At 52.4% G+C, this 25,642-nt stretch overlaps 1 protein-coding gene across 4 annotated transcripts in view; it reads right to left on the reverse strand.

The window, feature by feature from the left end:
• Positions 1-25,642, reverse strand: part of RABEP1 (rabaptin, RAB GTPase binding effector protein 1) — an 89,405-nt gene that overhangs the window by 13,735 nt on the left and 50,028 nt on the right. For 2 of the 4 annotated variants that reach the window (XM_032321840.1, XM_032321842.1), the window contains 9 exons: positions 24,413-24,616; positions 22,670-22,830; positions 19,082-19,201; positions 13,690-13,825; positions 10,310-10,488; positions 8,314-8,445; positions 4,763-5,230; positions 3,695-3,799; positions 2,175-2,291 (listed from right to left, as the gene is read on the reverse strand). In XM_032321840.1, coding sequence (XP_032177731.1) covers positions 2,175-2,291; positions 3,695-3,799; positions 4,763-5,230; positions 8,314-8,445; positions 10,310-10,488; positions 13,690-13,825; positions 19,082-19,201; positions 22,670-22,830; positions 24,413-24,616 — 1,622 coding nt within the window. Of the gene's footprint in view, positions 1-2,174; positions 2,292-3,694; positions 3,800-4,762; positions 5,231-8,313; positions 8,446-10,309; positions 10,489-13,689; positions 13,826-19,081; positions 19,202-22,669; positions 22,831-24,412; positions 24,617-25,642 lie in introns of those variants that run through there. The other 2 variants (XM_032321841.1, XM_032321844.1) reach the window with 2 other exon arrangements.

A 25,642-nucleotide genomic window follows, 5' to 3' on the forward strand; every position in this document is an offset into this window, starting at 1 on the left:
AAGCACCTGACACGGAGAGAATCAGGAAAATGTGAGCAATTCTCAAAGGAAAGGAATTCCCACACACCAGCCCCACGATGACCCGACAGCTCCGAGGCAGGTATGCGAACCACGCTGCATGAGACAAAGGTGAGCATCTGTGACATGAATGAAAACAGGGCTCGCAGCAGCAAAACAAAAACCCTTTAAAAAGAGCAGCAGGTGAAAAGGTTACTGTGAATCACAGCAGAGAATCTGGCATAGAAGCAGCCAAACCAATCGGAGAGAACAGAGACTAAGCCTGAGCCACAGGCGCGTACCCACCAGGTGAGCGACAAGACGACCCTGCGGGGCAGACAAAGGGGGTCTTTTCACTAAATGGTACAGGAACCGGCTAAACATATGGAAAAGATAAAATTTCACCTTTATCTGTGCAACTACATCAAAGTCAGCTCTAGAGGGTTTTTAGATATAAACGTGACTATAAACAATGAAGCTTCTAGAAAAATAATGTAAAAACATCTTTATAATGCCTGGGTAACAAAATACTCATTAAAAAAATATATATTATTATTTATTTTAGAGAGGAGCACATGAGCAGAGAGAGGAACAGAGGGGGAGGAGAAGGGAGGGGAAGAATGCCAAGCAGACTCTGCAGGGAGCACACAGCCCACACAGTCCCAGCACACCTGAGCCGAGATCAAGAGTTGGATGTTCAGCTCACTGAGCCATCCAGGTGCCCCAAGAAAATACTGTTTTAGAAAACAGAACAAAAATCACCAATCGTAAAGGTCAATAAACCTGGCTACCTGAAAATCAAGAACTTCGGTTCATCAAAAGGCTCCAATAAGTAACAGAAACACAAAATATGAGAGACACATGCCACACAAGTCACCAAAGACTCTAGTAGGATTGTGTAAGGAGCTTCTAACAAGTCAGAAAAATAACCAAAACCAGATAAACAGACTAGACAATCCAACAGACAATCAGCATAAGACTGGAGAGGACTCACACACGCGCACATGTGCATACACACATGCACTGATATCCCAGAGGCCAAGAAACAGGACAAGTGCCACACAACCTGGGTGGTCTTCGGAGAAAGGCACACGCAGCCCCTGTGAGACCCCAGCATCACCTGCCACGACCACAGGCCCACAGGGATCCCCCGTGCATTGTTGGTGAGAGCGTAAATGCAGACGGCCACTGTGGACGACGGTCTGGCCTTGTCACCCGCTGTCATCCGCCGCATGCATTCCAAACGCTCCGAGCCGGAGTACTCCGAGTACAGAAGTACTCCGAGCAGTACTTCTGCTGGTGTCCACCTTATGGGTGGACACCAGCAGAAGTACCAGCCCCACATGGAAATTTCAAAGCAGAATTACTTCTAACACTGCAGAACGGGAAGCCACCCAAATGCATGTCCTGACAGAAAGACGGACGGACCCGTACGGGACAAGTGTGCGATGACCACAAGGAAGCAGCCACCGCTCCCGCGTCAGGGAAGAGCATCGCGATGCCACACAGAGAACGACAAGACAATACACGTGTCGGACGGTGTCCGAAGTCAGGTGGGGGCAGGCGTGGCAGGCAGGTTCGCATGCGGCTCTTCTGTCCTGACAGGGCTCTGCGGAGAGGAGCACAGGCATGCCAGGCCTGTCCGGGAAGCTTTGAGTTTTTTTATGTGTTACACATTTAAGAAGTCAGTAAGAACTTAAAAAGTATCACTCCTGAGACGTCTGGGTGGCTCAGTGGGTTAAGTGTCTGCCTTTGGCTCAGGTCATGATCCCAGGGTCCTGGGATCGAGTCCCACATTGGGCTCCTGCTCAGCCAGAAGCCTGCTTCTCCCTCTACCTCTGCCTGCCTCTCTGCCTGTGCTCACGCTCATACGCACGCGCTTTCTAATAAATAAATAAAATCTTTTAAAGAAATAATAAAATAAAATAAAAAGCATCACTCCCGTCAGAAAGCTCTGCGTGTACAGCAAGAATACCTGCTTAAGGTAGAAAACGCGAGCCCGCGGACAGCCACGGAGCACAGAGCCATGCTTCCCAGGTCCGGAGGGCCGGCCACAGAAAGCTCGGGCAGGGAGCTTGACTCCCCGGGCGCAGACAGACCCGGGGTCTCGGCCGAGAGACCAGGGCTGGGGTCCAGAGCCACTGCCCGCGGCCACACGGCGCCATCAGCCCGCGTACCTGGTGGCCGGCGTCGTGGGCGCTGCGACTCAGGGCGGCCTCCAGCTGCTGCCGCTCCCGCGCCGTGGTCTCCAGCTGCTCGTGCGCCTGCCTCAGCATGGCCTGCAGCTTCTTCACCTGCGGACGGCAAACGCCGGTGAACACGTGGCTCCGTGGAAGCCTCTGTGCACTAAAATGAAGGCCCGACCTCCAGAGATTTTAAAGAGCTCATCTGTTTTCCTCCCGAGAAACAGCACGCACTTGTCCATTCAGAAAGGCCGGCGGCATTCGAGGGTAGTGCCTGGCTTGGGCTGAGCAGGCGGCCTCGCACATGTGCTCTCGTGCGGGAAGGTCGTTCCCCGTCCCGTCCCGCATGCCGGGGCCCTTACTCCGCTCTGTCCGCTGCCTCCCACCTGCACCCACGCTAACACTATGCACCTTCTGTGAGACCAACGTCAAACTGTGTTATTTCCCTACTTGGAATTCCTAAAGGCGTCCCAAGGCCCTCAGGGTAGAAATCAGGTGCCGTCCACCAGCAGCGCTCCCCCGTGACGTCACCCTGCCTTTCCTCTGCAGCGTCGTCTCCCCTCCTGCTCCCCTACACAGCCCCGAGCTGGCCGTGCTTCCGGAACACAGCGCTCCCCTTCCTAAGTGTTCCTTTGTGCACCTCTCCTATCCCTGAACACCCTCTCCCGTTTCTTCTCCCAATTTTCACTCTGGCTCTAGAACACACCTAGCTCGAGCGACACCTTCCCTGAGCACACGGCGAGGCCCTCCCGCGTCCCTAGAAAGTGTTTCCAACATCTATGGAAAGCAGCGCACCCGGAGGAAATGAATGGCGGTGGCATCTGGACGTATCAAGCCGTCCTCCTAACCTGCTTATCTAATTTTAAGACAACTAAGGAAACAATCTTCACAATAATCAAATAATTTGGAAACAGAAGGAAAAAATCATCTGTTCCTCCTACATCCTCTCACAAGCCCACTCTCTGGAGACTCCCCTTCCCTAGGTGTCCTCAAGAATTCGCCGTCAGACACACTGCTTGGAGAGGGACCTGCCCATCCCCACATACAATCCATCAGGTCTCAATTTCTGTGCCCCTGAGAACTCGCCCCCATCCGCTCAGCAAGTCTGTGACAAGAAGCGGGCAACAGCAGTGAAGAGCCCATGCAGGGTTAAGAGGATGCACCTGGGAGCTTCTGGCTGGCGCAGCACCAGCCCCCGACCCCCCACCCCAGCAGGTCCCAGCCGCGGGAAGGCACTTTGCAAGGCCGCTCCTGAGCAGCTGGCCGCCGTGGGCAAAGGGGAGGGCGCGGGGACCTCGGGTGCCGCTGCCCCTCCACGAGCCTGGCCAGCCAGCGCAGAAGCTGGTGAGCCATGGGAGCGTGGACAAAAGGTCCTGGTGTGCCCCCCGCGGAATGCAGCGGGCGTCCTGGAGGTCACATGGATGTATGTCCCCAAGAGAAGGGAGAAGGGAGCCCTTATTTCCGCGCGTCCGGGAGAAGGATGCCACGGCCCTCCGGTCTCGCGAGCAGCTCACCTGGTCTCTGGTCTCTGCCTCCTGAATCTGAATGCCCTGTAGCTGCTTCTCGTAGTTGGAGCACATGTCGCAGCGTCGACCGAGTTTGTTCCCTGCGTTATGAACCTGAGGCACCAAAATGACCCTCGTCAGGCAGCACGGGTCGTTCCACCCACACTACCCAGACAGCCTGGGCAGGGTAAACAACGTCGTCATGGATTTATGGCAACAGAGGGTGGGGTTCTGACACGGTGGACACCAACACGAGCACGAGAGGACGCCCAGGGCCCTGAGACACCGTGCCGCAGGAGAGCAAGAGGCCACAGTCCCAGGCCGAGAGCCGCACGCCGTCCATGAGGGGCTGCGGGCGGGGAACCAGCGCACCAAGCTCAAGCTGCCAACCAGTGAGCTACACGTCCTTTGTGTGACTGAGGGAGGCGGCTCCACTCAGAGCTCAACCGCTCCTTCTGGAGACGGGGCCCTGAGAGAAAGCGCTGCAAATCCGAGAACCTGGCCCCCTGTCTCCCTGCGCACGGTCACTGGGAAAACCTGCACGACTCTGTGGCCTGAGACAAAGCCCTCACCTGTGAGCCAGGGACCATGTCCCTAGAACACAGGCCCCGTGAACCTGTGAGCCACTGCGCAAGGCGTCAAGTTTGCTCCTACTGGTCCCTCTGAGTTTGCAAACACGCCCGAGAGGAAAATAAACCTCCTGAAACGTCGCCTTCTTCTCCCTCCTGTGGTGTCCACCCCCTCCTGACGTGCACTCACGCACGGACTGCTGACGAGATCGCAAGGAGCGACGACAGAAGGGGTCTCGGAGAACACCAAGACTGGCGACAGGGCAGAGCAAGCACGTTCCTCCAGCATGAAGCTGCCTGCGTGTCGCTCTGGGGGGGCATTTGGGGGCGGTGGGGGTGCCGCACAGTCAGAGCGATCAGCCAGTCGGTCCCGGGACTCGGGCAGAAGGCCGCTCCCAGCAACATGTGCATGCCGGGACCCCAGGGCCATCTAGTGAAGGGACAATCCCATGGCCACCGGGTGTCCCACCGCTGGAGCGAGCGGGAGAAAAGCAGGAGGACGGCTCACCTCTTTCTGCAGGAGATTCCATTCGGTCTCGCTGACCAGGCGGTAACCACTGGGGGACACATAAGCACTTTCCACACCCTGGGTGACGCTGGAGAGGAGAGACGCGGTCTCCTCTTGCTCGGGCGTCATGGCCTTGATGGCTCTCTCCTGATCTTTGGTCAACATGAACCCACTCGGCATCTGCAGCGACCCAAGGGATGCCGTGTCGAAGTTCTCGGGCGCCGAGTCTGCTCCCACCAGCGGCCCGAAGTCTGACTCATCCAGGTTGCCGGCAGATTTTGCTTTGCAGTTGTAGCCCAGCGCTCTGCACTGCAGCGAGCCGGAGGTCCCCAGGCTGTCCGTAGACTGCGCCCTCCTGAGTCCGTCCTTAAACATGTCTGCGTCCGACTTGCCGAATGGGTCTGCAGACGGCAACAGCAAGTCCGCGTCCAGCGAGTGCGCAGAGCCATGGGCGCTGTCCAGGTGTTCCTGAAACGTGACAACACACACGGCCGAGTCAGACGACGTGCTCCACTTCAGAGATGGGAGCGAGCGCGTCGCAGACGCACCTGCCACACACTACACACGCCACTCCGCAGTGTGCTCCCTCCGTAGTACTGGGGCATTCACCAATGACCTCTGTGTACTGGGCCCAAGCCAGGCGCTCAGGACACAGCTGCGAGCAAACCCCGACCTCGGCATGTGTGCAGCTCATGAGAAACAGTGCGCCAGCGAGCAGGCGGGCAGAACACCGCACAGCGTGACACGGCAGGCTCCCGCTCTGGGCTGAGAGCTCCGGGGGCTCGAGGTGTGGGCTTGAAGCCGGACAGGAGTCGGGGGAGGACTCCCGGAGCTCCGTGCTGGGGACGCCCACGGGGAGACGCCCACCCAACACAGGGAGCAGAAGGCTTTAGACAGAGGCTGGAGAGTGACCGCTGCAATGAGAACTAAAGTCACAGCAGCAGCTCACAACCCTACGAAGGGTCTACGGACCAGAGGGGCTGCTGAGGCCAGAGCCCCAAGAAACACCGATTCCATCCGCACTGCGGCTGGACAGAGGAAGGGGTAGCCTGAGAGGGCTGCAGTGAGAATGACATCGGACACTGGCAGGAGACATGAGCACGTGAAGTCTGTTAATCCTGTTTCTTTGTTTTCTATGTTTTACGATGTTTTTCCCATTCCGAGGACCTTGCCAGCCAGAGAGAGACTGGCCCTCCAAGCCACCTGAGTCCTCCAATGAATACACAAGTCGCCTAAGAACATGCCTGGCACATACACCGGACCCATCCTGCATCCAGCCCAGCCACCTCCTTTACCTGCCCTCACTGCCCCACACCAGTGCACCCTCACCCTAAATTGACCAGGCGCCAGGCGTGGGGAAACGGAGGAGACCCTGCACCGACGTCTACCGGGATTCCCCCAACCAGCCCGCCCTGCACAGCCCCGCACCTGCCCTCCGAGTCCCCAACACCCGGGGCCCATGTTGTCCCCGTTCCCGCTCCTGCCTCGTGACCCAGCGTTGCTGCGACTGGACATGGCTCTGCATGATGTGCATGACTTGCTGCTAGGGACACTGTGAGCAACATCACACTTTCCTTCCAATGGCGCGGACCCACAGGCCTGGGCACAAATCAACCAGGATGGGATTATGGGGCCTCTGCATGCCAGCGATTCAATACCGCTTGTAGGAAAACATTTACTGATGTGCCAAAACCTCCAAGACAGATTTAAGTGGAAAAAATTTACATAAAACATTATGGAGAGTTACAATATGGGTCATGGTTAAAAAGTGAAAATAGAAACACACACACGTTAACTCTGGGAACAGAAAACAAAACGGAAGCAGAGCTACGCGGTGTCACCTCTGGGCAGGGGGACCATCCCGAAGCTATCCTTGTTTCGCAAGACTTTTCTGTACTTTCCACATTTCCCACAGCAAACACACTTTGCTTTTATAGTGAGAAAAAGATCCTCTACACATCAGGCAAAAGAAGATATCAGGCCCTACAAATTTTCATCATCTTTAGCCAAAAAACTCAGTCTCTGAAGCGGCCACTATGAACCTCACATCAACAGGCAAAAGTAAATCGTCATGAGCCTCAATACAAGTGTTTTCCACAAAGCGTAAAAGATCAGATCTGAAAACCTAAAATATACTTCGAATGTCAGAAAATAACGTTATGTACAATATATACTACAGACCAACGAAGACAGAATCAAAATATTTTTTTAAAAAGCTTCACTGTATGTTATAACAAACCTCCCTTTCCCATTTTCCTGCTAAAATATTTTCTGAAAAGTCTGAAACATTTTCAAACATTCCTGCATACAAAAAACACGTAACGCTTGGCAGTACCCAAAAACTGTGACACTCTCCTGGGAGCCTGACCGCTTAAAAAATGCACGGGAGAATCAGGCCAAGTGGTTCTCAGTGTACGACCCAAAACAAAGAATGCAGAAAAACAATTACATCATCCTTGTCGGCGTGCACTGGGATATTTTTAAAACGTTGACGTCCAGCCACCCATAAACATGGAAACCTAAGTGACCAGGAAGCAGATCACACAGGGCTGAGCGTCCACGTGCCAACCACACAGACACACGGAACCCCTCAAAGTGGGAACAGACCCTGATCCGATCCAGCCGGGAGGTGGGGCAGGGCTGGGGGCAGTGGGTGTGAGGCACATGAGCTCGGGGCAGGGGGACAGGGCTGGCTGTATGGATGCGGGGAGCATGGTAAGCACTGAGCGTCACCCAGAGGTGAAGGCCCTTCTGTGCCTCTGGGGCCCCAGAGGCTGGGGGCCTTCGCTCTTACCCCGAAGGTGGGAACAGTCAGCCCGCGTCCTGAAGATGAGAGGGAGGACCTCAGCGGTCAGCGAGCAGGGCAGGCGGCCTGGTGGGGCAGCCCCCGGCGCGCTGACAGAACAGGACGGCGACTGTGGCTGGAACGGCGAGCAGTGGGAGGTGACTCCCAGTCACGGGAGTCCGTGTGCTCTGAGGAGGGAGGCCTGGCTGCAGCTGCACTGCCCATAAGGGAAGGGGACAGTAATGCTGGGGGCGCCGCGGGCCAACAGGCTGCAGACAGGAAATCTGATGGAGAGGCTCCGGCCGCCGCGAGGAGGGTGCGAGAGGCCCCAAGGCCACGGGAGCAGCACTCTCCATGCCCGGGGCTCCCCACCCCACCCGCCTCTTCCACCTGCTGCCCCGGCCTCACCCGCTGTCCTCACAGCCCACGGCCTCAGACCGGCTGACGTGCAAGCATGTGCTGTGGGGAGTTTGGTGACTCGGGAAATGAGATCGTCTTCTAGAGAAAAACCCAAAGCACCAGCATCAGTTACTGTCATCCCCGAAAAGATCCAGCAGGCGGCCCTGCAGTCTCCTTCTGCTCTGATCCAGGAACCGCTGCAAGCAAGAGCATCTAAGCCGCTGAGCGCAAGGAGAGCACTCCCTGCCGGCTCGCAGACGTGGGGACACACGTCTCCTCTGTATCTCCTCGGATTATCGGCCCTGCACGCCCGCATGCACATGGTCACGTCGTGGCCACGGCGACCCTGACGACGGCATCACCCTACCTCCTCGTTTGACAGCTGGGCCGCAGGCTCCTCATGCGGGAAAGCACACGCCGCCGGGGCTCTCCCCTCCTCCTCCGCGTCCGCTCTGCCGGGGTCCTTCCGCTTGTGAAATCTCTGCTGCTCATCTTCCTCCTAAAAGTTAAGGAAAACAGATACGGACGTCACCCCGGTAACCTGCACCTCACAGTTCACTCATTCCGCGGCCGCTCCGAGCACACAGAGAGCGCAGAGAATTGCGGGAAAACCGGGCGCTGGCGGCTCTTCGCTGTGCCCCCGCGTCAGGATGTCAGTCCTAATACTTTCCCACCGTGGGCCCAGAGCACGGAGCCTGGCCTGGAGGAGAAACCAGGAAACGGCTTCCAAGAAGCACGTGTGAAGAGAAAGCACCCCGAAACAGCCCCTCCTTCATGGGGCCCCGGGGCTGTATGCGGACGCTCCTGCTGATGCTGGCAGCATTCGGGTGGGCATAGCCCCTGGAAACCAGGTGAGTTCACGTGAGACGCAAAAGCAACGGCTGAAGTTCATGTACTGCTGCACGACCAGACGAGCAGACCCCTCAGTGTCCCCCGCCCCGGCCTGGCACGTGGGGACACGGCCATGGCACCTCACAGGGCAGGGGTGGGGGGGCATGAGCTTCTGCAGGAGCAGTGCCACGTGCTCTGCACGGGCAGGGGAAATGGGCCGAGAAGCACCACTACTGGCTCTGGAACAGTAAGCGGACCAGGGAGTCTGCCAACCAGGGGCGAGGCGGGGCGGAGCTCCAAGGACAGGGAGGCGGGCGCACAGGGGACCCCCAGTGTCCTGCCGTGGCTAAGAGGGCAGGCATGGCAAGAGGGGGACGCAGGCTTCGAACCCCAGATCTGCCGGCAGTCCGCGCCGCAGCTGGGGTACGTCAGTGCGTCTGCTCCGAGAGCTCAGGACAGAAGCTTTAGAAGCAAAGCCTTAGCATGTGCAGACATGCGGGAAAACCTTGGCAGGCATTAACAGCAGCCTTCAGTGAGCGGCGGCAGCGTTTCGACTGTGGTCACGGACAGCAGTCCGGAGCCTCAGCCTGAGCTTGTTGTGTCCGCACACCCAGAAGAGGAGGAGTCACAACTAGAAGACCGGAATTTTGAAAAGGATGAAACTTTTGAACCCAAATCCAACCTAAGTCCTACAAGGCAGTCTGAACAACATCTATGGCACCGAGAAAAGCTCCCACGTGGCTCTCCGCAGGAGATCTCTGCTCCCGCGTGACACCTGGCAAGGCTGGGACACACCACTGTCAGAGACAAAGAACACAGATCGCGAGGCCTTCTGGGCGTGGGATGGAGCCAGGGATCGAGGCCGTCACAGTGTGTCCACCCCGGCAGTGAGTGTCAGCTCCCCAGCGTGGGGCCGAGGACAGCAAGTTCCACGTACCCTGTGTGGACTAGAACCAACCAGACACCCACTTCCGATCGCGGATACATGCCCGGGAGGACCGTCCTCCACACGAAGACCAGACAACAAACGCACGTGCTCCTCCAAGGGAGGGGCTGGGACAGTCTCCTCCGTCCCCTCGCGTGTACAACAAAGCATCTGAGACCTCAGATGTGTCTGGGTGTGGCTTGCGTGGCTCAGACAGGATTTCAAAAGGTAAGGAGAACGCAGGCTCTCCGGGCACCCTCGGGAATCCTATCTGTGGCAGCTCACCATCCCGCGCCATCACCGTCCAACGAGGCTTTCAGAGCCACGTCACCAAAGACGGGACCTGGATACACAAAATCCCGTGGCCCAGGAGAACCGAACAGCACTGCGGAGAAAGAGCTTCTCAGAACCGTGAACCGCTGCATCCCGCAGCTTCCAAAGAGGACCAAGGCTAAAGCAGTTCTTTTCCCACAGTCAAGGCCCTCACGGAAGCTGAAAAGCAAAATCCCTCCGACGCAGCTACTGCGTATTTGGAAAGGGCGTGGAGGCCCACAGGCTCGGGACAAGCCTGTGAGGGGGTGGGGGGCGCGTCCGCAGCACGGCTCACCTGGTCTCGCTTCTTCAGCTCCTCCACCTGCCGCAGCTGCTCTGCGGTGAGCACGGCCTCCATGCGCTGCATGTCCCGCATGAGCAGACGCTGCGACTCCAGAAACTGGTCGTTGGCCTTCTGCCACGTGTGTTTCAGCTGGTTGTGCTGCTGTCGCTCTTGCTCCAAGAGATGACACACTGTTTGGGAACCCCCAATCAGAAACACCGGGTTTTAACAGCAGGCGACGGCTGGAACCGGGGCCCCTAGACCAGGTCCGGCCAGCGGTCCACCTCAGCTGGGACTCTGCGGCGCACAAGCACCGAGGGGCCACCAGCGACTGGACACAGGGCAGCCGTCCGCTCGCACAGGCTCCCAAAGCGTGCTCCCAGGAACAGCGACACGTGAGAAAAGGATATCTGTGCCCAGGGAGTGTTAGAAACCTTGCTTAGATGAATTTTTACAGGGTCCTTCACTGCAGGAATTAGAGCCCAGCACCTGTGCTCATGCCTGTTCTCCTGGAGGAGGATACAGAACACAGCAGTTCCCCAACTCCTTTGACACCAAGTCCTCTCCACAGTGCCACTCACGTGACAAGGGCAGTTCTGGGGAACACCCTTTGGGAGACACTGCTCTGAAAGCCACAAGTATGGTAACCGTGATTCAGTGTCTTTAGAGACACTCTGACAAGTCTGTTACCCAGATGTCCCTCCTGAGCCCACACAGCTCTGATGGCTCAGGACAAGGCGAAGGTTCTCTGTATCAGCGGATACGGCCCACACGCCCCTGCCTGGCCATCCTGTACCAACGAAGTGGTGGGTGGCATCACCCAGTCACTCAAGCCAGAAACCAGAGACAGCCACTGCAGCTGCTGTGCCTCACCCCACCCACCGCCCCCGTGACAGGAGCTACGAGCTCCCTCCGGTGCGGGGGACACAACCCTCATCTGCCACCAGCCTCAGACCAGCTCTCACGACTCACACACTGATACGTGTCCTGCCATTCGTCTTCGTGCCCTGGCCTACCCTCCACACCGCTGTCAAATGGACTTCTTAAGTACAAAATCTGTATGATCACTCTCAAGTTTCAAGCCCTTCAGGAAAGCCAAACACAAGGCCACATACTGTATAATGCCATTTACACAGAAGCCCAGAAGAGGTAAATCTGTATAGACAGACCAAGGTTGCCGAGGGCTGGGAGGGCGAGAGAAAAAGAAGTGACGAGTAATGAGGACAGAATGTCCTGCTGGGAAGCTGTGGAATCAGACAGTGACAACAGTACACAGCTCTTTGAGTACAGCAGCCTTTAAAAGAGTGAGCTTCATGGCATGTGAATTATATCTCCATAAAGCTTTTATTTAAGAAAAATGTTTTGTTTTTTTTAAGATTTATTGATTGATTGATGAGAGAGAGAGAGAGGGAGGGAGGCAGACACAGAGGGAGAAGCAGGCTCCCCACTGGGCAGGAAGCCCAAAGAAAAACATTTTCATGAGCTCCTTCCCGCCCATCTGGTAAATCCCAAGCCATCAGCCTAAGGCAGCCACAATCTGGCTCCCACTTCTCCCTGGCCGCTGGTATCCTAACTTTGCTGAACAAATTTCTCTCACTCCGTGACCTTGCTGTAGCACATGCAAATGGCCTTGAACATCAGGCTCGTCTCTGGCCGCCGGACAAAAACCCACCTGTCGGTCACAGCCCCCCTTCACACCTTCTTTCAAGAAGCCCACCCATGCACGGTCCCCTCCCAGTGCACCTGCAAGCCGGTCCCGGGGAGGCGACAGCACTAACTTGGCGAATTCTCCCAATTCGGGCTGTAAGTCACACAGCTGCTCACATTGTACCTTCTCCTCCGTTAAGCACTAGTTTTGGTGTGTGCTTCCAGATGGAAATTATGCCCTGCTCATTAATGAAACTTCTCAGATACTTTCCAGATAGTTAGGAAGGCTTGAGGCACGTCATTTGAACAGAAAGTCCTATTTCTTTGGATGCTCTCAGAGTCTGCGTGTCTTTTTGACGCAGCACCACATCTGAAAAGTGCTTCCTGAAAACCAAAGACCTGCTCAAACTTTGGGTTATTCTCCTAACATTTTAAGAAATAATACTGTGGGCTTACAGAATTTCACCTTTCCACTATTTGGGGGGAAAACCCCGAACACGCAAGCCTCAATTACCGACGGAACGGCTCTGTGTCCCTCGGCACCTGACAGACTTAGACAGTATTCACCACAGGACTCTCACCCAGTCCTAAACTCGCCTGTGAAGGGGCTCCCGGTACAACCCACAACGCGCACAAGGCCTCAGGAGTCCATGCATCTAGAGGAGGAAAATGGTAGATGTGTGTGACCACTACCCTCTCCCTGAAATGTACTGCTTCCTGTAAAGACCCGCAGTACGGGCAGCCCAGCCCAGCCCAGGAAGGAGGACAGCACCTGAGACCCGGCAGCCAACGGAAGCCGGAGCCACTGCCGTGTCTCCACACGATGGCCGCAGGTACCCCCACACAGCCCCAACGCTCGGCACTGCTTCCACCACCAAACCTTGGCCGTGAGCGCATCAACAGAACGGCACACGTGTTACTGTACCGGAAGATCAGTCACTTACGTTTTCATTACTGTTTCATAATGCATGAGTTTTCTTTTGTATTTTCTATTTCAGGGATTAAAAACAGGATCCTAAGAGGGTTTCACAAGACTGCCAAAGGAGTCCGTGACACAAGAAGGTTAAGAACGCCAGGGAAGGGGCGCCTGGGGGGCTCAGCTGGTGAAGCGTCTGCGTTCGGGTCAGGTCATGATCTCAGGGTCCTGGGATCGAGTCCCAGGTCCAGCTCCCTGCTCAGCGGGGGTCTCCCTCTCCCTCTGCCCCTCCACCAGCTTGTACTCTCTGACAAATAACTAAAATCTTAAAAAAAAAAAAAAAAAGAAAGAAAGAAAAAACTATCTTTATTTTAATGGGGAAAGATAAGCCTTCTTCCCTAGGCCAGAGGAAACAGAGTCCATTTCTGTGGAACTCCACCACCAAGCCAGAGGTCAAAACTGTCCTTAACAAACAGGACGCCACTTGAGGCCGCCGGAGCACACCGCCCGCCCTCTGTCCACGCTCACTCTTGCTGATCCACCTCCATCAAAGTGAGTCTGGGGGCAAAAGCCATTTAAGCAGAGCTTCCAGCCCTCTTGTTTTTCTGTCCAGAGCTCATGCCCAGAGTCCTCGAGGACAGAGGGGCTGCTGACAGCCCACGTATCTCGAGGGGCCCTCACAGCTCCAGCCGCTCAGGAGAACATGCGAGCCACACACGAAGCTTCAAGTGCATCACCGTTATGCTGGAGTCTGGGATTTGTTACTGGCTGTAATCGGTACCGATTTTCCTTAGAGACGAGACTAGAAAGACATAGAACCCGTGCTCACCCTCATGCAATTCCTTCCGCAGCTTCTCCGCGTCCTCCTGCAGGACGGATTTCTGGGTGTTCAGAACAGCCACGTACATCTCCAGGTCAGTCCTACAAGATTTCTCAGCTTCCAGATAATGATTCAGCTCCTTAACCTGAAACAAAACGCAGTTCTAGGAAACGAAAACCAACTGCACTTTCTGCTGCAGATATGCTGGTAAGTTCTGGATGTGCTGGAAAATAATTGACACGTCTATTTACGCTTTATGTGCAATTTTAAAAGTTAAGTTGAAATTTTTAGTTACACTACAAACACATAGTTGCTATAGAAAAGTAGGAAAGCAACATGATTAATAGTGGTGTTCTCCGTAATCGTATCACCAAGTGAGTACAGAACGGAGAAGACGTGCAACAGCTTTGTCCCTCGTGTCCCAAACAGCCAGCTCTAATCTGCATTCCCAGAGCAGCATTTGCCGGGACCCATTTCGTCACATTCTCAGTAACACTGCGTCGTGCAGGGGTCTTTAAACAGTAGCTAATTCCTAAAGATAGCAAGTAGTGCCACACTCTTGTAAATGTGCTTTTCTTTGACTTCTGGTGTAGTAGTTCCAAATGCCTTGAATTTATGAAAAGGGCCCATCTTCATGGACACACGTACTGGACGGAAAAAAGAGGAAGTCATGATAGGAAAAATAACTACTCTCGTACCATGATAAACACTAACTTGAAGGCCAGTGTGAATGTTTTTTAAAATCACATCTTTTAGGGGTGCCTAGGTGTCTCCATGGGTTAAGCATCTACCTTCAGCTCGGGTCATGATCTCAGGGTCCTGGGACTGAGTCCCGCATCAGGCTCTCTGCTTAGCAGGGAGCCTGCTTTCCCTCTCTTTCTGCCTGCCTCTCTGCCTACCTGTGATCTCTGTCAAATAAATAAATGAAATCTTTAAATAAATAAATAAAATCACTTCTTTTTAAAAACGCCTTATTTCTGTTTAATATTCAAATGTTAACAAGATAGTCTAACATCTGAAATGGTTATAACCAAAATAAAATAGTCTTGCCCCAGAGTGTGAATCACTTGTTTTACCCTGTCTTATGTATTATCCATCCAAAATTCTGGCCATTTATGTATGTCCACGTTTTCAAATGGCTATGTCTAATTTCACTTTCAAAGTTATTTTCATGCCTTTCAACTTCCTATTTCCCCCAGCGTGAACATGCCGGCTGACCTGTTTTCAGGCATCGGTACTCCTAGACCATTAACACAAGAGGTCAGCAGTGGGCAAAGGCTGAGCGGGCCGCGGGAGCCAGCATGGGACGCGCATGGGGCTGTGAGCACCACAGACGGGTGCGGGCCGCTGTGAGCGTGTCCCCATGACCGCAGGGGGTGGGCACTGAGCTGACGACAACAGGAGTCCACGGGGCAGACATAAAATGGTGGAACCCAGCCAGTAACTCTGTCTGCTGCTGCTTCTTGGCTAAGTATCTGGCTCAATGAGTAGTTAGTGACATCCGCGAAGGAAACTAAGTGATGGCTGGACGGTGGGGCCGACCACGGAAAGCTACTCTACAGAGGACCACGGTACAGCAGCAACGTGGGGCAAAGTGAAGGGAGGGAATGACGACCCCAAGGACCCCAGGCTGCCACATGAGTCTCCAACCTGACAGCGGCAGCTGGAAGTGGGAGAGTCTGCACACTCCCACGGCGGAAAAACGCGACCCATCTGCCTGGCGACACTTATACTCTCGAGAGGCTGCGAACGCGTTCCCCTCGCTCATGCTTCCCCGACTCGCAGTGAGGCCGAGGTCTTCCCACATTCTGGGACGCCTCTCTTCCCTCCCGGCTGAACGGCTCGCCGCGTGCTTTACTGGTCTGTCCACGGCCGGCCCTCACGGACTGCGCGGCCCTGACCGACTCTGGGTACTCATTGTCAGGCACATGCACTGAGCAGCCCACACCCTTTCTGTGCAACCTCTGCAGCATCTTTTAATAAGGAAGATTTATATTCTAGTGTAGCCAAATCTGTCCAACTTCTCTTTCCCAGTATTTCTGTCTCTGATTCAAGAAGCATTTTGGGGGCACCTGGATGGTGGTGTCCCTTAAGCATCTGACTTGCTTTCAGCTCAGGTCATGATCTCAGGGTTGGGAGATCGAGCCCCATGAGCTCAGCGTGGAGCCTGCCCGTCCCTCTTCCTTCCCCATCTCTCCCCACTCGTGTTCACGTTTGTTCATGCTCCCTAAATTTGAAAAAATTTTTAAATGTTTTTCTATCCCAAATAACATCTTTTCTTAGGATCTAAAAGTTTTAAAGATTTTACAGTCTTTGGTCTTTAATTCATTGAAATTAATTTTTGCAAAGTATGAGGTAGAAAGCTAATTTCAATTTATTCCATATTTAAAACTACATAGGGGCGCCTAACTCTCGATTTTGGCTCAGGTCATGATTTCAGATCATGGGATCAAGCCCCACGTCAGGCTCCCTGTTAAGTGTGGAGTCAGCTTGAGACTCCCTCTCTCTCCTTCTGCCGCTCCCCCCAAACTCATGCTCTCTCTCTCTTTAAAAAAAGGGTACTTATTTTTTTAAGTAGGCTCCACAGCCAGCATGGAGTCCGATGTGGGGCTTGAACTCATGACCCTGAGAACAAGACCTGAGCTGAGATCAAGAGTCGGACAGTCAAGCGACTGAGCCACCCAGGCGCCCCTGAAAAGGCTATGCTTTAACAATCCCTTCCTGCCCGCAGCTGCACAAGGCGAGCCATCCCGTACCAAACTCACACACACACGGCTCTGCTGAGCACTTGACTCTGCTCCACTGGTCCCGTCTGTTCCCAAACCAGGAGCAAGCCATCTGAATGACAGTGGCTTCACTGTAAGTCTTAACATCTGGTAGGCGGGGCAACCTGCCTCCTTCCAAGCTCCTTATTTATTTTTTTTAAGATTTTATTTATTTATTTGACAGACAGAAATCACAAGTAGGCAGAGAGGCAGGCAGAGAGAGAGAGGAGAAAGCAGGCTCCCTGCTGAGCAGAGAGCCGGATGTGGGGCTCAACCCCAGGACCCTGGGAACATGACCTGAGCTGAAGGCAGAGGCTTTAACCCACTGAGCCACCCAGGCGCCCCTTTCAAGCTCTCACTATATTCAGAGTGGGATTTTTGAACTCCGATGAATTTGGGGATACACACCCTGTGCTGTAAGACATAAGACGCCCACTGTCATGTCCCTGAGGGACACACACGTGCTCATGCCTTCATCATAGCTCTTTCCACAATGATCGTACTCACTTATGTTTACTTTCTCAGGTACCTACAACTCGACAACGCAGAGTTGATTTGGGGTTTTTCGGCAGGGTCGGGGGCGTGGGAGGAGCCGTTTGTTTTTGTTTTTATTACTATAAATGGGACTTTTTTCCCCCCATTACATTCTTTACTCGGATGGATGACTGGAGAATATGATTTTTTACGTTGATCTTGTTGGCACAACTTTCTTGAACTGCTGCTGAGTCTAACATCTGCCGGCACATCCTCTTGCTTTTCTAAGCGAACAACCGTCAGCCTCACTGCCCCCCATTCAGGATTGATGCTGTCTCTGCATCGGGTCTTGCTGGGTCGAAATCAAGAGTGGGACGCCTAACCAACTGAGCCACCCAGGGCCCCCCTGATCAGTCTTAATGGAATTTTGTCTTTCTTACCAGTTTGCCCATTTTCCCCATTACACTGACATTCTCAGTTTTTCTTTTGCTTTTCTATTTCACCGTTTCTGCTCTGCAGTACATTACTTCCCTATATTCCTGCTGTCTGTGCTACTGTCCACCTGTCTGGAATCTGGAGTAAAACATTCAAATCACTTTAACTATTTTACAATGCCTTTTTCCATGAGATTTTTTTTTTCCATCTCCATTTTATTTTAGTGACCATTATACTGGAGATAATTTAATGGCCTGTGGTCAGACAGCTGAGTTCATACAACAGTATTTTTGGCATAACAACAGAGTTGAGTTTACATAACAAAGTTTCTCAGCACTTCCTCTGTGACGCTGTGAAAATCTTCATGTACCTGAACCTAACAGTTACTTTATCCTGGCACGACCTTCTAGGCTTCACACCTGCAGACTCACATAATCCTATCAGTGGCCTTACCACTGCCCCCATTTTACAGCTGAGAAAAGCAAAGCGCAGTAAGATGAGGTTCAGTTGCTCAAGGTCCCCAGCTGAGCCTCTGCTACTGCAGAAGACACAGTCTCTCTCTTACCGATCTGCTACGCCCAAGTTATTAATCAGACTGCTCAAACCCCTACAGTCCGGCTCACATTTTCCTCTTCTCACACGACCACTGGCTACGATCAGCCTCACTCTCCTACCAGAACTGTGCACATTAATTTCCCCTTGTAACTGTCCCTCTTAGCTCACGAATTTCCAGGTGTGTCTGATGCCCTTGAGAGTGACTGTCACGGCTCACTGATGAATTCTGAGGTGGGGTCCCTCCATCTCCACACTCCTTCCCCTACATCCTGGAGGCTTCATATCACAATTACTACATCAGCTTTCTTTCGGTTAGAATTTGGGTGGCATGTCTTTAGATACTCCTCTATCAGTCGTATCTTGCAGTTTTATTTTCGGTCTATTATAAGCAATACAAATTTAGATTTTTTTTTTTAATACCATCTACTTTAGCAAGCGATGACGTTTAGTTCCCCTTCCTACATTCCTATGCTGCGCTTTTGTTTACTACCTATTTATTATCTTTCTTTCTTTCCTACTCTCTCTTAATTATCAATGTTTTCAACATTCCCTCTGTATTTCCTCGGTTGTACCTTTATGGCCAACAAATCCAGCCACACTGTAACTACATCATCTCTACGGCATCAATTCTGGGACTCATGTCAGGAAAATAAATCAACTTCCAAGAGCTCATTTTCATCGATAGGAAAGCGAATCAGGCAGGGCCTCGCTCTGACATGAACATGAACACGACTGCGGCTCACAGAGCAGCAGGACACTGTTCCGGTCATCGTCTAAAACACCCATCAGGTCAGGGACGCCTGGGTGGCTCAGTTGGTTGGACGACTGCCTTCGGCTTAGGTCATGATCCCGGAGTCCCAGGATCGAGTCCCGCAATGGGCTCCCAGCTCCATGGGGAGTCTGCTTCTCCCTCTGACCTTCTCCTCGCTCATGCTCTCTCTCACTGTCTCTCTCTCAAATAAATAAATAAAATCTTTAAAAACAAACAAACAAACAAAAACCATCAGGACAAAATCCTCCCCAAGTGTTTTTCTCCTTTGCATTTTAAAGAAAGCAAGATTTTAAGACACACAGTCTGAATCCCAGTTTTTACCCCCTCAGTGACTCTAACTTTGCTCATGGCATTAGGTCAGGGCCCTGGGTTCAGGGAACGAGCTACAGCATCTCACAACCTTGGAGGCTTCCAGCTCTTTAACCTTGTCTTCCGCCTCTGTCAGTTTGTCCTTCAGAGCCGCGATCTCCTTCTCCATGGGCATCACCACAGACCGAAGCTTTTCAGCATCCTCTTGAGCCTACGGTTAAAAAGAATGAAATACTCTGACTTACTGGTTCACTGCTTTTCCAAGAAATGCTGACTCCTCCGCTGTGAGACTCAGTGTGGCCTACCAGGTGCTGTGTGAGCGCCAGCTAAACGGAACCACGTCTGACTTTCCAACGTCACACGACTCTGTGTCTCAAGTCATCATCACGATTTTCCCCAATGTTCCTCTTAGAAACTGGGAAGTAGGAAAATGGATTCACTATAACAAATCTGATTCTTTAAATCAATTAACTGGAAAAGACCCGATATATAAAAGTAAACACACATAATACTTTCATTTTCATAATTTTAGTTACTAAATTCATGAGACCATATTTCTCACGAAATGGCTGGATAAAAGGATTGATTCATTTTTCAACATAAATACAATGTATTTTCTAAAATTTTGGAAAATTATGTTGCTATAAAAAAAACCCTTCCATCTTCGTTATTTTAAGGAGCAATTTATGTAATACTTTACTTTTGATATCTAAATGAGACAAACCCAAAGAATGACTCCTAAAACTATCATATTGTTTTCTTCTATTTTCAAAAACATAGATTAAAAAAGGAAATAATATCCATAAATTAGTAAACTGGTAAGAAACTTGATTTTCATAATATATATATGTTGTATACATAATACGCATTATGTAAGTATACATGCATGTGATATGTGTATATAATGTATATAAGCGTATACGTGTGTATAATGGGTGTGTGTATATATGTGGGCGTAGGTGTATATAATGTGTACGTATATGTACGTGTATATATACACACAGAAACAAAAGGAGACTCAGAAAGTTAGCTTTTTCCCTTCTAGTGAAAATGAAAATTAACCTTATTTGTTAAATTTAAAAGAGCTCCAGTTTACCCTTAAACATTCATGATAGGGAAAATATCATATATGCCCAAATATGCATGGAAATTTTCCCTAAAAAACATCTCTCTCAGAAAAGAGGGACTCGCTTGGTTTTCCAGTCCTTAAAGAGTCATTTCATCACTTATTTTATTTTTAACTAAGTCCTGTTTGGAAAAGACATATGAGCTTAAAATATCCTCAGTCACGGCTAATCTGGGATACCTATAGAGGCCTGCTGATAGAGGAGGAAAGAAGCAAAGACTTTAACACAGACTGAGCTATGTGCCCATGTAACGATGACCCCACACGTGTTGCATATCATTATAAACAAAACTTGTAAAGATGATTTTTTTTTTAATGGCAGAAAGGTCATTAAAAACAAGGAAAACTCAGGGTCCCCTGGTGGCTCAGTCCCCTAAGCATCTGCCTTCAGCTCAGGTCATGATCCCAGGGTCCTGGGATGGAGCCCCGAGTCGGACTCCCTGCTCAGCAGGGAGCCTGCTTCTCTCTCTCCCCCTCCCCCTGCTTGTGTTCCTTCTTTCATGCTCTGTCAAATAAATAAATAAAATCTTAAAAAAAAAAAAAAGGGAAAAACTCATTAAGAAGGGCACTTGTGGCAGTAATGAGCATGGGCGAGACACAGAAGCACTGTTCACCTGAACTAGGGTAACAATGTGTGTGAACCACACTGGAATTAAAATTTTTTTAATTTAGGGAAAAAAATACAATAACAAAAAAGAAAGTGTCATCCAGATGCAATGATTTCATGGATGAAGTTGACCCATATGGCTTTTTCTTTCTTTCCTCTGCTTTACTGCCAGGCTGCACGTCCAGGGCGGCACTGAGCAGAAGACGGAACAGGCTTTCCTTTTGCACTTCTCTTCCAGGCAAACAGCTTGTAAGAATTTCATACCAATTACACTTCTCATAGGCTCATTTTTTATAAACAATGAAATAAGGACATGGCCTTCCTTTATGAATTTTCTTAGAATTGTTTTTATGTCTGGGTGTTGCTTTTTTTTTTTTTTAAGATTTTATTTATTTGACAGGCAGAGATCACAAGTAGGCAAAGAGGCAGGCGGGGCGGGGGGAAGCAGGCTCCCTGCTGAGCGGAGAGCCCAATGCGGGGCTTGTTCCCAGGACCCTGAGATCATGACCTGAGCCGAAGGCACAGGCTTACCCAATGAGCCACCCAGGCACCCCCCCGGGGTGTTCCATTTTATTAAACAGATTTTTTTATTTGCTTTTGAACAACACAAGGATAATTGTAAAAACTGTTGCAATCGAGAGGAGCCACATGGCATCACACAATGTGCTTTCGTGCAAGAGATCTTAGAACATAAAAAAGGACGCTAGGTAAAAACTGATGAGCATGGACTCGGGTTAGTAAGAATGAATCAATGCTGGTTTGTCAGTTGTGACAAACATACTACACTGACAGCAGATCCTAGTAACGGGGGAAACCAGGAGTGGGGCATATAGGACTCTCTACTATCTTCACAGTGTTTCTGGAAATCAAAAACCATTCTAAAAAATAAAGTTTATCTTACAAATAAAACAAATTTTAAGAATGACAAGAAGTGGCAGGTTGTGAAAATCACGGATGTGAATGTATCAGAAGAATGAAAACCACAACGATCTCCAGGTAGGATATGCGCTAGAACTCCCAGTGACAGCACCAGACACGGGGCCTGCCGTGGAGCACACTGTCACAGGACTAAGTGACTCTAGCAGCCACCGAGACACACTCAGGTCCTCATAGAAACGCTGAGTTACATGCTTGTCCTGGAACAAGATGGAACGGAAAAAACCATTCTTCATGTCTGAAGCTTCTACTCGGGGTGTTGGGTTCTCAGATGACTTTTATGTTATTAGAAAAACCAAACAACCTTCTAAAAACACAAAAGTGTCCTTGTATGGAATGAGGGACCAGAGAGAATGATTAATTCGAATGACATAAAAAAAAAATCCAATTCTAGCCATTATTTTACATAATAAGTGCCTTACAATACATGACTGTGACTCCATTAGTAAAGGGAAAGTTCATCTAATGACACAGGCCAAAAAGCTTTCTGGCTTTCCTCCCCAGGGGAACCCTGGCCCTCCCGCCCAGCTCAGGCACCCGCCGCACCGTGTTCAGCGCGGCGGGCAGCGCAGCCCTTGCGCGGGAACCACTGCGTGCTGGGAAGGACAGATCACCACCATCTGGTGTCCAGGTCCGGTCAGACCCACTCGCGGTCACGTGGCACCGGTGTGCTGGACACGAGCACCGAGTCCGCAGGCTCCACCAGCAAACAAGACTCCTGCCCCCGCGGAGCTCCCCGGCCAGCAGGGACAGAGAGGCAGCGAACAGCACACATGACACACAGGGGAGCTGTGTGTGCCACAGACAGGGAGACACGTGCGTGGGGCCAGGTGACCAGCAGAGCTGTGGCGGGGACGCACATCAGAGGCAGGAGGCCGGTGGCCACACGGCCATCCCGTGTGTCAGGGGAGCTAGCCCTACACTCTGCGTGCAACCGCCCCCATTGCAGACCAGAGTCCCCGTGTGCACACGTGGATCGGACGCCCCTGTGCAAGGACACTCCCTCATACCTTTTTCATTTCGTTTTCCAGGTTCTCCTCCTCCTGGCCCTCGGACAGCCGCCGCCGCAGCTCAGCGATCTCGCGCTCGGCGGACTCACGGTACTGTGCCCACTGGCCGCGCTCCTGCTCCAGCCGCACGTGGAACTGGTGCTCGATGTCGCGCACGGTCTCTGCGGGAGGCACCGCACAGCGCGGGTCAGGGCACGTTCACCACGGGAGGCACCAAGGGAGGAGCCCGCCCCGGGGACCAGCACGAGCCGAATGTTCCCTCCCAGACAGGGAAAGCCCAGGAAAGGTCCGGCCCTGCCAGTGCCGGGCCCCACAGCAAAGCTCGGCCGAGGGGGCCAGCCTCTGCCGCACCTCTGCCGGCACACGCAGGCTTCGGCTGCAACACCAACAGGACTGTCACCCCACCCACAGCCTAAGACGTGGGGGATAGGAATACACATCTGCGACAGTGCCCTGGGTCTCGGGACTCTACACCGAGAGGAGTCTACACGGTCCTCATCAAATGGGTTCACCGTCAGTATAATCGTACAGCATTCTGGGAGATACACTGCTGGCAGCCACTAACTTCGATCCCTTGCTCCTGCCCCACAAAACCCCAATTCTGTTAAGAACTCAGTGGCCCAGTTTAGAAACCAGATTCTCCAGCTGCCTTTGTAGTTACGGGCAACCACGCCCCTCAGTAAACGGGACGGGTACATGCTGGAGGCTTCGAGAAAACGTTTGCTTCTCTGAGGTGGACTGAAGGTGCAGCGGCCACTTTTCAGCCATGAGGAGGACGGTGTTGAAAGCCCTGTACTAAGGGATGGAGAACCATGAGGACCAAAGGCCCAGAGACACAGGTTCCATCATGGAGGCTCTAACTGGCCCAGAGTCCCCGGCTGCTTCTGAGGGAAGAACGGGACTCCTACGAGGGTGAGCCACTGTCACCGGCCACCGTGCGGGTGAGCCACTGTCGTCAGCCACCATGAGGCTTACACTCATCCCGAGGGGACAGCCACCAACCTGGAGGCAGGGCTTGTGAACCAAGCCGCCTGTCGGAGCAACAGGGCAAAAATGACACATAGGCCAACATGGCGGAGAAAGTCACCACAATTTTACATGTACGGTATGAATGGAACGAATTTCAGGAACCCAAAGCTTCAGGAGCAACTTCCTCTGTCTCATCCTTGTCTGGCCAGAGAGGCAGGAGTCACGGAGCACCGGCGCTGACAGCAGCCAGGCCAAGCCACGACCCCTCCCTTAGCCCAGGCTCAGAGGCCGGAAGTCCCGCCAGCCCGCAGACTCCGGCCCGCACCTTCCGACCCTGGAGACCACAGTGAAGGGGCACATCAAATCCCAGCTTCCCCTGAAAACGCGAACTCCCAGCCACGCTGGACTGCACGCACAGCAGGGAAGTGTCAGCAGCGACCTGAGCCCCAGGGAGGTCTCCCCCGGCACACACCCCGCACACACCCCGTGTCCATGCAGCCAGCTCCTCCCACATGCCCGGCCTGGCCCTGCTGCCAACCCCGGGGAAATGCCCCTGTAAACCCCCAGTCCCAAACCCGGGACAGAGGCGGATGGCAGGCCACTGACAGCACCGCGGGCCTCCTCTCATTCCAGAGAGGACGGTGCCTCCGACGACAGCCATGCAGGAAGCCACACATGAGCTCAGGACCCTGTGGGATAGCCGCCCAGCTGTCCGCCATCAGCAGCGCTGAGATCAGGAAACCACAGCTCTCCCGGAACGTTCTCGGTCTTTACCTTTCATCACAGCCTGAAGCGAGGCAACCTCTTCTCTCCACTGTCTCTTCACTTCATCGATGGCTTCCTGCTTGGTGTTCTCGGAGACCGTGGCGATGGCCTTGATGTTCTCCACCTCTGCCTGGGCTTCCCACAGCTGCGTCCGCAGCTGCCCCAGGTCGTCCTGCGCCGCCTGCAACACCGCATTCTGCCTCTTCAGGTCCTCTGGGGAGAAAGGGAAAGAGGAAAGCCTTCCTGTTAGCGTCCACGTGGGTCAGGCTGGCATCCCCAGGAAGTAATAAAGCATTACACTCATGATGTTAACATTCTAGTGAGGAAATGAAGCCCTGTATTTTAAAATAGTAACTTAGAAAATGAACATTTCTTTAAAAATTTATTTGAGAGAGAGTGAGAGAGAGCAGGTGCACGAGTAGGGGTTGGGGCAGGGCAGAGGGAGAAGCAGACCCTCACTGAGCAGGGAGCCAGATGCCAGGCTGCATCCCAGGACCCCGGGATCATGACCTGAGCCGAAACCAAGAGCCAGACACTCAACTGACTGAGCCTCCCAGGGGCCCCCAAATGGAATTATTTTAATAAACATAAAAGTTAAGGTATACAGGGTATCACAAAGCCATTACTTACTTAATTATCCGACCAGACAGTGATTAAGGCCATAGTTCTAACGCTAAACTGAGCCTCTTTCACCACTGGCTAATGAATGTATTTAATCTCTCTGGCCTCAGTTTCCACATCTACAAACGGGGATTAGAAACACCCATCTCAGAAGGCTGCTTTAATGATAAGACAATTTACTGAAAATACCTAGTAGTCCAACACTGACACAAAGTAAACATTCCAGAAACAGTTAACAGAGGAGGAAAACAGCCAGAGTACACCGTAGCCATACAAGATCAAGGATTTCTTAAAGTCAGGATGAATTTTCCCACATCTCTTGACCGCCTCTTAAGTGTTAAGTTATCTGACGTGCAAGCCCAGCTAGGGCGTGTGTTTGGCCAATCGACTCTGCAAAGGGCGCACCTGCCAACAGTACGTGGGATCGCACCTGCTCCCCGTACACTTACAAACAGTCACTACTCCCACTGCTCACACTCCGTGCCGACGTCACGGGTAGAAGTCAAGCCCCCATCAGCAGTGAGGCTGAGTATCTTTTAGACAGTTAATGCCTGCTTTTCTTCTTCGGTGACAGCCCCTGCCTGGGTCTCTAATGAACCGCCTTTCCTCTGATGGAGA

The sequence above is a fragment of the Mustela erminea genome, chromosome 18 (assembly GCF_009829155.1).
Source record: "Mustela erminea isolate mMusErm1 chromosome 18, mMusErm1.Pri, whole genome shotgun sequence".
In the NCBI taxonomy this organism is placed as follows: domain Eukaryota; kingdom Metazoa; phylum Chordata; class Mammalia; order Carnivora; family Mustelidae; genus Mustela; species Mustela erminea.